The 12,456-nt window shown below is 50.0% G+C and overlaps 1 protein-coding gene across 1 annotated transcript; it reads left to right on the plus strand.

The window, feature by feature from the left end:
- Positions 1 to 1,810: 1,810 nt before the first annotated feature.
- On the plus strand, positions 1,811 to 3,791 carry LOC143883728 (uncharacterized). Its single transcript, XM_077387048.1, has 2 exons — positions 1,811 to 3,067; positions 3,157 to 3,791. Exons 1-2 carry the CDS (start codon positions 2,627 to 2,629, stop codon positions 3,619 to 3,621), a joined length of 906 nt encoding a protein of 301 aa, XP_077243163.1. The 5' UTR covers positions 1,811 to 2,626; the 3' UTR covers positions 3,622 to 3,791.
- The last annotated feature ends 8,665 nt before the right edge of the window (positions 3,792 to 12,456 follow it).

A 12,456-nucleotide genomic window follows, 5' to 3' on the forward strand; every position in this document is an offset into this window, starting at 1 on the left:
TATTTATAGGGAAAATCTGTTGAGGTGTCCTGGACAGGTGTCCAGGACAGGTGGCGGCCTGTGAGAGGCTGGATCTCACCTACTCTGAACAGGTGGCAGCCTGTGAGAGGCTGAGTCTCACCTACTCTGGGACAGGTGGCAGCCTGTGAGAGGCTGGGTCTCACCTACTCTGGGACAGGTGGCAGCCTGTGAGAGGCTGGGTCTCACCTACCCTGGGACAGGTGGCAGCCTGTGAAAGGCTGGTGTTTTCACACCCCATCAGTTGCCCCCCAGTTTTCCAAGTCATTGAAGGACTTGGGAAAGTGTGATCACTCGTTTTTCTGGATGGGGAGACGTTGTTCGGGGGTGAATCGAAGAATTTAGCACGGAGTCCGGAGTTCGCAGTCCGGAGTTCGGAGTTCGGAGTTCGGAGTTCGCAGTCCGGCGTACGGCTTCAACCGGACTGGCTCCTGGCGCATTACAGAGTCATTATATCCAGTCCGGAGTTCGCAGTCCGGCGTACGGCTTCAACCGGACTGGCTCCTGGCGCGTCACAGAATACATTATATCCAGTCCGGAGTTCGCAGTACGGCGTCCGGAGTTGGGAGTTCGCAGTCCGGAGTACGGCTTCAACCGGACTGGCTCCTGGCGCTTTACGGAATACATTATATCCAGTCCGGAGTTTGCAGTCCGGAGTCCGCAGTCCGCAGTCCGGAGTACGGCTTCAACCGGACTGGGTTCTAATGCTTCATAGAACGCGTTATATCCAGTACGGTTTTTTCCGGACTGAATTTTGTCTTCTAGCGGCCAGTTCGGTGCGGACCGGACTGATTTTTGTCGTCTTGCGAGAACGCGTTATATCCAGTACGGTTTTTTCCGGACTGAATTTTGTCTTCTAGCGGCCAGTTCGGTGCGGACCGGACTGATTTTTGTCGTTTTGCGAGAACGCGTTATATCCAGTACGGTTTTTTCCGGACTGAATTTTGTCTTCTAGCGGCCAGTTCGGTGCGGACCGGACTGATTTTTGTCGTTTTGCGAGAACGCGTTATATCCAGTACGGTTTTTTCCGGACTGAATTTTGTCTTCTAGCGGCCAGTTCGGTGCGGACCGGACTGATTTTTGTCGTCTTGTGAGAACGCGTTATATCCAGTACGGTTTTTTCCGGACTGAATGCGGAGTGCGGAGTGCGGAGTGCGGAGTGCGGAGTGCGGAGTGCGGAGATCCATCTTTGGGACGTGAATGTTTACGCGCGTGCTTGATCGTATTGATGGTGGGAGAATGTGTCCGTCATAAATAGGGGACACGTGGCGCAATCCGGATGGCCTCGAGATGCGTGCATCGCATTTATTGCCCCACCGCCTCTGAAAAACTATATAAGGAGGTTTACCCCCCTTCACTTTTTACTTTTTACCTTTCATCTTTTTCTGGCTCTGGGAGTTTCCACTTCTCAGTTCGCAGCTCGCAGTCCACAGATTGCAGATCGCAGTTCGCAGTTCGTAGCTCGCAGTTCATAGCTCGCAGTCGCGTTCCAAGATCTTTTAAGAGCTCCACTCACCGGTATTCCTCTCAGCCCTTCCTTTTACTATGTCTGGTAGTACTTCCAATTCCGAGTCCGGTACGGGGTCCTCCACTAGCAGTATTTCGGAGTTTAGGATGCCTCAGGAGCCTGTAGTGGCTAGTCCGTCTGATAGGATAGACCTTGTAGATAGTGATGACGGAGGGGATAGGGATGAAGTGTTCTTAGATCTGAATGCCACTCCACCCTTGACTGGCAGTCTCTCGCAAGCAGGAGGGAGTGTTGAGAGCGACGTTAATGAAGCGTCCACAACATTCCTTCCTGGCCGGGCGGTGGAGGTGATCGCTAGAGCGCGGATGGATGCCGATCCAAAATACAACTTGCGAGCTCTAGTCGAGGAGAACTACCTCACCAGGTCTATGCTGGGAGATATCAGGGATAAATACTGTGTGCCCCCGAGATTTGAACTGAGGGCAGCTATAGAGGGAGACAGAGCCTGCAACGAGAGCCAGGATCTCTGTATTTATGAGGAGTCACTGAGGGCAGGACTCCGATTTCCGTTGCACCCCTTTTTCTCAGCGGTGCTACGTTACTACGGACTAGCCCCGGCCCAGGTAGCTCCGAACTCATGGAGATTATTAGTTGGGTTTTTATACCTCGTCCACGGTCGGTTAGAGAGGAGTGTGACTTTGTCACTGTTCCGTGCTTGTGCACACCTGAAGAAGCATAAAGAAGGGGGCTGGATCTACATTAGCCAGCGCCCTGAACGGAAGATAATCACTGGCATTCCTTCGTCGATTCACTCGTGGAAGAATAGATTCTTCTATGTTGTGGATCAGGAGGCCAGTGAGCCCTGGTCCGTCCCTCTAGTGTGGGACACTCCAGATACCTCAAAACTGAGTCGAAAGCCGCTCCTCGAAGGTGAGGACAGGATAACATTCGCCTTGATGCGGAAGGAGATCGAGCAATCGGGCCTCATCCGTTGTAAGGAGTTTTCTGAAGAGGCGATTCTGGTCGGGCTGGGCGTGAGTGCCGCGACTCCAGAACGTATGTAGCTAGACTTGTCTATGCAATCTGTTTATTTTTTATATACTTGCTTCTGACCGTTGGCTGCTCATTTGTCTTGCAGAGATGAAGAAACAATCAACCGTCGAGAAAATCAGGCAGGGAGCTCAACCGCGGGCACAAGAAGGTGCTCAACAGGCGCAGCAGGAGCGCCAGAAGAGAAAGGCGACTGTGCTGGGGAGTCCGGCCCCGTCACAGGGCACTCCTCCCCCATCCCAGAGGCCCAAGACTAAGGTGAAGCTAATAGGCCCCTTTGCTCAGGGCGGTGGCTCTTCTAAGTCCGGTGGTGCTTCTACCGGAGCCGGTTCTGGGGCTCGCCCTCCTACGGGGATTAGTGAGCAAGTCTTTCGACCCAATTGGGCCGTTCTGAAGGATGACACTGCCCTAGGCGAGAGCCGGGTAGCAGCAGAGCTTATGAGCAAGTGTTTGCTGCAGAAGGACAAGCAACAGGTCCTTTACGAGCCGCCAGCTACAGGAGAGGAGGCTGTGTTGTCCTCCGCTTACCAGGTAAGGAAGTAGTGCTTCGATTTGCTAACTTTCTGCCCATTTCTTCCTTTCACCATGCTGATGCCTGTTTCGTTCTGTTCTTTCTTCAGATCTTGCTATACTATAATGACCTCAAGGAGAAGAGTAAGAGCTTCTCCCAAGCCATTACTGCATCTGAAGAGGTGAACGGAAAGTTGGCCGCTGAGGTGCAGGAGCTTCAAACGAGCATCGGGCGAATAGAGGAGGAGAGGAGGTTGTTAAAAGAAGATCTGGCCGCAGAGAAGAGGAAACTGGCCAAGGCTGCTGAAGCCATGGAGGCTCAAAGAGGAAGAGCTACTGACAGGCAGGAGAAGGCAGTGAAAGAGGCCACAGAGGCAAAGGAGGCTGAACTTTTCAGCCTGTCGAGCGAGGCTTACAGTCTTGGATACTACGACTGCCTCCAGGAGCTCCAGGCCTGCAATCCAAATCTATTGATGCAGAACATGACTCTCCCTGCCAGGCCGAAGATTACTGATGAGGAGCCAGATACTCCTGCTGATACTCCTGCTGACATCACCTCTCTTCCAGATGCTTAGATTTTTTTATTTTTATTTTTATTTTTTTTTTGTTTTGTCTTTGTTTTGACCTCTTTTTGTAATGGTCCTTGAGACCCTACAGCTTTTACCAGCATGTTTAAAGTGAATTTTGTAATGGCCCTCGAGGCCCCACATATTCTGATCAATGAAATTTGTCTGTCTCTGATACTTCTCAACTGAGTGATTTGCTTGACTTTGTCTTTTTATTTTGATAACCTGTGAGTGAGGCCGTTGATGGTCGAATTGTGACGAACTGGTCTTTTAACAAGTACCCAAGTTTTGTGAACTGGGTTTCCATTGAGTACCCAAGTTTTGTGAATTGGGTTTCCAGTGAGTACCCAAGTTTAAGAACTGGGTTTCCAATGAGTACCCAAGTTTTGTGAACTGGGTTTCCAGTGCGTACCCAAGTTTAAGAACTGGGTTTCCAGTGCGTACCCAAGTTTAAGAACTGGGTTTCCAATGAGTACCCAAGTTTTGTGAACTGGGTTTCCAGTGCGTACCCAAGTTTAAGAACTGGGTTTCCAGTGCGTACCCAAGTTTAAGAACTGGGTTTCCAATGAGTACCCAAGTTTTGTGAACTGGGTTTCCAGTGCGTACCCAAGTTTAAGAACTGGGTTTCCAGTGCGTACCCAAGTTTAAGAACTGGGTTTCCAATGAGTACCCAAGTTTTGTGAACTGGGTTTCCAGTGCGTACCCAAGTTTAAGAACTGGGTTTCCAGTGCGTACCCAAGTTTAAGAACTGGGTTTCCAGTGAGTACCCAAGTTTAAGAACTGGATTTCCAGATATAAAAATGACACTGATTTGCAAGAAGATTATTTATTCATAACAACAAATATACAAATTTACAAGATCACCTTTTCACGCCGGATAATTCGACTACTGATAATATTTCCTGAGGTTTTTGGGAGTTCCATGCATGAGGTAATAGGTGCTCCTCCAGTGTCTCTAGCTTGTAGCTTCCTGGCCGGATAACTTCCTTCACTCGATAGGGTCCCTCCCAAGTTGGGGAAAGTTTCCCTACTTTCGTCGGCTGGGAGACGGCTGCCTTTCTCAGGACCAGATCCCCTGTCCTGAATTCTCTGGGGCGGATTTTGGAGTCGTGATAATTCGACACCTTCTGCTTATAAGCGGCGACCCGGATTCGAGATTCCTCCCGGATTTCTTCTAGTAAGTCGAGGTTGGCGCGGAGTCCGTCGCTGTTCAGTTGCTCATGGAAACTGATGACTCTGGGAGATGGGGTGCCTATATCAACAGGTATCACGGCTTCAGTTCCAAAAGAGAGGTTGAATGGTGATTCACCAGTCGTCGTGCGAGGAGTGGTGCGGTAAGCCCACAGAACATGGTAGAGCTCATCTGCCCATCGGCCAGCCTTTTCATCCAGCCTTTTCTTTATCCCTTGAAGCAAGATCCTATTGGTTACTTCCGTTTGCCCATTGGTCTGGGGGTGAGCAACCGAAGTGAATCTCTGTTCAATCTTTAGGTCAGAGCAGAACTTCCGAAAGTTCCAGCAGTCGAACTGTTTGCCGTTATCTGTGATTAAGGCACGGGGAATCCCAAATCTGCAGACCACTGCCTTCCAGAAGAAATTCTGTATATTCTGCTCAGTGATCTGGGCTAGAGGTTCTGCCTCCACCCACTTGGTGAAGTAGTCGATTGCCACTACTACGAATATGCGCTTTCCGGAAGCCGGTGGAAAAGGACCCAGAATGTCCATCCCCCATACTGCAAAAGGGAGTGGACTAATAATTGGGGCCATCGCCACAGCAGGCTGGTGGATGGTGGGGGAGAATTTCTGGCACCTCTCGCACTTTTTAACCAGATTCAGCGCGTCTTGTCGTATGGTGGGCCAATACAATCCTCTGAGGAGTACCTTGATCGCCAGGGCTTTGCCCCCCAGATGTTCTCCACAGATTCCTTCATGAGTCTCTTGCAATGCGTACGCGGCGTTACTTGGTCCCAGACACTTCAGGTACGGGAGAGTGTAGGACCTTTTATACAAAATGTCACCGCTGAGGGAGAATCGGGCGGCTCTCTGTATCACCTTACGGGCTTCCTTCTTATCTTCGGGAAGTTTCGCGTCCCGTAAGTAATGAATGATCTCATCCATCCAGCACGGCTCGTTCTCCACCTGCATTATATCTGCGGCTTCTCTTTCGATGCTAGATCTTTGTAGAAATTCCATACGTATGCTTCCAAGAGTGGTGTATCCAGAAGCAGCCAGCTTCGACAGTACATCTGCTTTGGCATTTTCTGTCCGTGGTATTCTGATGACCTCGAAACTGGCAAACCGGCTGGAGAGTTGATGAACCTTAGCAAGATACTTAACCATACGCTCATCTCGGGCTTCGTAGACCCCTTGGATCTGATTTGCTACCAGCTGTGAGTCGCAGTATGCTTTTAATTTCCGGGCGCCGGTCTGAATTGCTAGGTTCATTCCGGCAAGGAGGGCTTCATATTCTGCCTCATTGTTGGACGCACGGAATCCGAATCTCAGAGCATAATCCGCAGTGAACTCCTCAGGCCCAGTGAGGATGAGGCCTGCTCCACAGCCGTTTTTGTTTGAAGAACCGTCGACATATACTTCCCAAGTTGGTGTGCTGGTCATGGAGTCCTGCTCTGCCAGCGGTTGCAAGATTTCTGTCTGAGTTTCTGCTATGCATTCGTCAGGAACCGCTTTCTCTGCAACTGGGAGTTGTACCGTTTCAGGGTCGGCGACTTGCTGGGGGATGGTGTACTCTGCTACGAAATCTGCCAGTACTTGGGCCTTGATGGCTGGCCTTGGAGCGTACTGGATGTCGAACTCGCTCAGCTCTACGGCCCATTTCACAAGTCGTCCGGAGATATCTGGTCGATGGAGTACTTGCCGAAGCGGCTGGTCAGTCAAGACCTTTACAGTATGAGCTTGAAAGTACGGTCTTAATTTTCTTGCAGCCATTACCAGCGCGTAAGCCAATTTCTCGACCCGCTGGTACCTTGTTTCTGCGTCGTGAAGAACCTTGCTGACATAATAGATTGGTTTTTGCTGGCGGTGCTCTTCGCGGACGAGGACAGCTGCCAGTGCCGTGGAGCTAACGGAGAGATATAGAAATAACTCCTCACCTGGCTCCGGCTTTGTTAATAGAGGCGGGGAGGACAGATACCTCTTCAGCTCGTCGAAGGCAATCTGGCATTCTTCCGTCCAGGGCGCAGTTTTGAGGCCCTTAACCGCACTGAAAAAAGGCAGGCATCTCTCCGCCGATTTGGAGATGAAGCGACCCAGCGCCGCTATCATTCCCGTGAGCCGCTGAACTTCTCTGATGGTTCTTGGGGCGGTAAGCTCTATCACAGCTCTGATCTTCTCGGGATTTGCTTCTATCCCTCGCTGACTCACCATGAATCCCAAGAACTTCCCCGAACTGACACCAAAGGTGCACTTGGTGGGGTTGAGTTTCATGTTGTGCTTCTTGAGGACCTGAAATGTTTCTCTGAGATCAGACACGTGGTCCTGTGCGCTTCGACTTTTGACCAGCATATCATCCACATACACTTCCATATTTCGGCCGATCTGGTTCTGAAAAAGTCTGTTCACCAGCCTTTGGTAAGTAGCTCCGGCGTTTTTGAGGCCGAAGGGCATGACTCGGTAGCAATAAGTCCCTTGATCTGTGACGAATGAGGTCTTTGGTATATCCGATTCGTACATCCTGATCTGGTTATATCCGGAGAAGGCGTCCATGAAGCTCAACAGTTCATGACCCGCTGTGGCGTCGATGAGCTGATCGATCTTCGGGAGCGGATAACTGTCCTTGGGACAAGCCTTATTCAGATCAGTAAAATCGACGCAGGTTCTCCACTTTCCATTAGTCTTCTTGACTAGGACTACGTTTGCTAGCCAGTCCGGATATCGAATCTCGCGAATGAAGTCAGCCTTCAGAAGCCTCTCCACTTCTTCTTTTATTGCCTGTCGCCTTTCAAAAGCAAAGTGTCTCCTTTTCTGTTTCACCGGTCTACAGGTTGAATCGACACCAAGCCTATGAGTGCTGATCTCTGGATCGATGCCGGGCATATCGGCAGGAACCCATGCAAAGACATCTGCATTGCCCTGGAGAAACTCGGTGAGTTGATGTTGAATGCTACTACTAAGGGAGGAACCGATCAGAGCGACTTTCTCACCGTCCTCCGGGCACAGTGGGATGGAGAGTAGGTCCTCAGCGGGTTGAGTACCCCTGAGTTCGTCCCTTACATCAAGCAGTTCGATTGGCAGTGATTCCACTGCGTTTTTTCCTTTCAGTGCCATTGCATAGCACTCCCTTGATTGAGGCTGATCTCCGCGAACTTCCCCCACACCATTAGGGGTTATGAATTTCATTTTTTGGTGGTAGGCTGAGGCGACTGCTCGGATCAGATTCTGGCCAGGCCGTCCCAAGATAGCATTATAGACCGAGGTGGCCTTCACTACCAGGAAGTTAACCATGGCGAACGCTTGACATGGTGAATCTCCGACAAGAACAGGGAGCTCGATCTGTCCTACCACTTTTACGACCTCTCCGGAGAAGCCGAACAAATCTGAGTTCGCCGGCCTTAGACGGTCGTCGCCTATCATCATTTTCTCGAAGGCATGGTAGTATAGAATATCCGCTGAGCTCCCGTTGTCCACAAGAATTTTCTTTACCTCCCAGTTGGCAACGAGCATGGTTAACACCAATGCATCGTCGTGGGGCAAAATAAGGCTGTCCAGATCTGCGTCTGAGAAGGAGATCTCATTCTCCGTTCTTGACTTTTTGCTGGTTGTGTGAACGGCGTTAACTTGCCGTGCATATGCTTTTCGAGCAGCAGAGGAGGTGCCCCCGGCGGCTGGTCCGCCCATGATTGTATTGATAACCCCCCTTGGTTGAGATCGGGGTGCCTCAGGCTGCGCGTCGGTGACCTGAGAAGTCTTATCCTGAGGAGGGGGCTGCGGTGATCTTCGAGGGGAGATCATTCTAGGCGGCCACTTCACAAACTCCTCCTCACTGATCGCTGCCAGTATGTGCTTTCTAGAGGTATTGAGAGGTGTGAAGTTCTCTTCTCTTCTCTGAGGGGGTGGAGACTTCTCTTTCCTGGGAGGTTTATCCTCCCTACGCTGTTTAGGCAGATTCTTCTCTTCAGAGGTTATCCTCCGGTTTGAATTAAGAGCTGCCAGTGTTTCTTCCACTGTTATGTACTCTTCTGCCCCGGCCATGAGATCCGCCAGTGAGTGCGGATTTTGCCGAGCCACCGCTCGACGGAAATCATCAGATCTTGCACCGGTGAGGAGTGCGTTCATAGCCGCTGAGGGATCTAAATTGGGCACCTGTAGTGCCTCCCTGTTGAAGCGGCGGACGAACACCTTCAGGGGCTCATTGTCTTCCTGTCGCAAGGCCATCAGGGAAGCTGTTGTTTTCTTTGGCCTGCGGCTGCTCATGAAGTGGCGGACGAGGTCCTCTCCAAAATCGTCGAAATTGTTGATGGAGTTTGGTTTGATCCTGGAGTACCAGTCTCTTGCCGCGCCAGTGAGCGTCGTTGGGAAGGCTCTGCAGATGAAGCCGTCGGAGGCGCCGTGGAGGAGCATCATTGTTCTAAATGTCTCCAGATGATCCAAGGGATCGGTAGTGCCGTCGTACTGAGGGACGGCAGGCATCTTAAATCCTCTGGGTGCTGGAGCACTCAGGACATCCTTAGTGAATGGCGTTCTGCTTGAGAACGCTCTAGAGGCGGGCCGGCTCTGATCCTTCGCCAATTCCTCTATCCGGTGGTTCATCTCCTCCATTCTCTGTAGCAGCGGATCCGTTCTGCGGTCTGGGGACCTGATTCTTCCCATAAATGGGCTTGCCGCAGAACCGGACTGACTTTCCGGACTCCTACGACGAGGCCGAGATTTTGCCGGTGGCAAACGATCTTCGTGAGGCCGGCGCCTCTGCGTGGAGCGAGACCGCGATCTTTCGCGGTGATGAGGTTCTGTCTGGGCGTGCCTCACTATGGGGCGATAAACTTGTCTAGCGGAGTGATGAGTTCTGCCCTCCCCGTGACGTGATGACTCTCCCCTGTGGACTCCTTGGGCAGATCGCGGGGCCTCTGGAGGAGGTGGAGGGGGTGCTTGAAGTAGTTGTTGGTACTGACCAACAAGGGCCGTCATCTGCTGGAAGAGGGCTTGGACTTGCTCCGAGGTGGGCACGGGATTGTGATGCTCCGAGCGAGAAAGGCTTTGGTCGGCAGAAGCTGCCACTACCATCGAGGCGATTCGACCGCTCCGGGTCCTGCGAGGTAGCGCGGCTTGGTCGTTCTGCGCAGAAGCTAATCGCGCACTCTTGCGCCCTGCCATTTTGTAAGTGAGATGTAAGAACAGCTTTTAGTTCCTGTCCCACGGATGGCGCCAATCTGTTAGACCAAAAATCGGTAACAGGTACAGCAGTGGCGTAAGAGCTGAGAGCGAGCGACGAGGGAGGTTGAGTATGAGTCCTGCGGTGGGTGCTTAGTCCTGCACAAGGCAAGCGAGGTCAGAAGACCAGACCGGGTTTTACTCCGGACAGGCCCTTCGACACTCAAGTCAGTATGAGCAGGAGTGAAGGGGAGATGTCTTAAGAGTTTAGGGAGAGAAGGGATTTTCGCATTACCCATTAGTCTGAGCTTTAGTCCCCTATTTATAGGGAAAATCTGTTGAGGTGTCCTGGACAGGTGTCCAGGACAGGTGGCGGCCTGTGAGAGGCTGGATCTCACCTACTCTGAACAGGTGGCAGCCTGTGAGAGGCTGAGTCTCACCTACTCTGGGACAGGTGGCAGCCTGTGAGAGGCTGGGTCTCACCTACTCTGGGACAGGTGGCAGCCTGTGAGAGGCTGGGTCTCACCTACCCTGGGACAGGTGGCAGCCTGTGAAAGGCTGGTGTTTTCACACCCCATCACCAAATATCCAAACGTGTAGAAAATGTAAGGGGCAAAATTTGGCACCCAATCAGAACTCTACATGTGGCACCAAAAGATTCAAAGGCTAGTCAAACTGAAAGGGTAATTCCACCATGTTTCTAGAAGCTATAGAGACCATATAAATTGCGAGAAATTATATGATGCCTGACTCAAGGTGGCAAACGGGCCGTGCCGGCCCGCGGCTGGCAAGGCACGGCACGCCACGGGCCGTGCCTGCACGCCACGGGCCGTGCCTACACACCACGAATAGCTACAGTGAGCGTGCCGTGCTGTGCCGGCCCGACACGAAGTCACGGGCCGTGCTGGGCCTTGTTGGGTGGCACGGCGGGCCGGCACAGCACGGCCCGTTTGCCAAGGCACGACACGGCACAACACGGCCCGCGAGCCCGGTTCCCCTTTAGAAAATGCATTTTTTTTGTAAAACCCGAAAATACCCCCCAAAAGTTGTTTCAAACAGCTAGTTTGTGGGGTATTTTCGTCCAAAACATATATTTTCATATAATCTTGAAAATACCCCCAACAACTCTTTTTTGGGGGGTATTTTAGGATTTTCATTGTTTAAATTTTTTACATTCCCTAAATACCCTCCCCAACAACTCTTTTTTGTGGATATTTAAGTCATTTCATGTCTTTTACCAAATTAACCCCCCCAACAACTAGTTTTGGAGGATATTTTGGATTTTTATTGTTTAAATGTTTTACCTTCCCTAAATGCCCTCCCCAACAACTCTTTTTTGTGGACATTTAAGTCATTTCATGTCTTTTACCAAATTAACCCCCCAACAACTATTTTTTGGGAGTATTTTGGGAAGTCAAAAAATAACCCACCAAATCCTATAAATACAATTTTCCAACCCCTTCATTTCTCACCAAAGCTCACTCTCTCTCTATTATCTAAACTCTCCAATTAACTTCTCTCTCTCCATAATCAAATTCTCTCTCTCCTTAATCAAGTTCACCCTCTCTCTCTCCCAATCAACTTCTCCCTCTCTCTCTCCAATCTACTTCTCCCTCTCTCTCCAATCTACTTCTCTCTCTACTTAGTAGCTCTAAGTACTCATCAAGAAGGCGGCGATTGGCGATTAACACGAGGGCGAGATTTTGCTCAAATAGGTTGAGGTTGGTACCCATTTAAATATTCAATTATAATTCTCCTTTCATTAATTTTTTTTAAACCTCTCTTAATGGCCGATTCGGAAGAAGTTTTCTACCCCAACATTGGCCATGACAACAACCAAGTCATGGGCAATGATGAGTTAATGGAAGCTTGTTTTGGAGGTCAGTGGAGTGAAGACGATGTTGAATTTTGAGTCGAAAATGAACCCAACCTTAGTGCTAGTGGGAGCCAAGCTCATTCTCACTCTAAAGTTAAAAGGGGTAGAACTTCAACTGTTTGGTTTACCTTCACTCGTGAAGAGATAACACGTCCAGATGGGAAAGTAGAAGTTAGGGCAATTTGTAAACATTGTAAAAGGGATCTTAGTTGTAATGTTTCGGGTGGAACGAGCCACTTAAAAAGGCATGCCGACGCTTGTGGTAAAAAGCATGGCCTCTTAGACCCTGAGCAGACCCAACTAAGTCGCACGTCTAGTTCAATATGAACATTTTCCTACTCTCATGATAATAATAGAAGAGAAATAGCCACATACGTTATACACTCCGAGCAACCATTTATTTTTGGAGAAGATAAACGTTTTGAAAAATATGTTAAACAAGCTTTAAATCCTGCTTTTAAAATGGTACCTAGAAACACTCTAAAATCGGACAGTTGTAAAAATTTTAATGAACGTAAACAACAATTGATTTCATATTTTGAAGGATTTAATGGGAAAATTGCACTTACTTCCGATATTTGGAATACTAAAAAGGGTTATTCATATATTTGTGTAACCGTACACTATATCAACTCTAATTGGCTT

This window comes from Tasmannia lanceolata, unplaced genomic scaffold (assembly GCF_043159265.1).
Source record: "Tasmannia lanceolata isolate RefF3 unplaced genomic scaffold, GAP_Taslan_0.1 ptg000008l, whole genome shotgun sequence".
In the NCBI taxonomy this organism is placed as follows: Eukaryota; Viridiplantae; Streptophyta; class Magnoliopsida; order Canellales; family Winteraceae; genus Tasmannia; species Tasmannia lanceolata.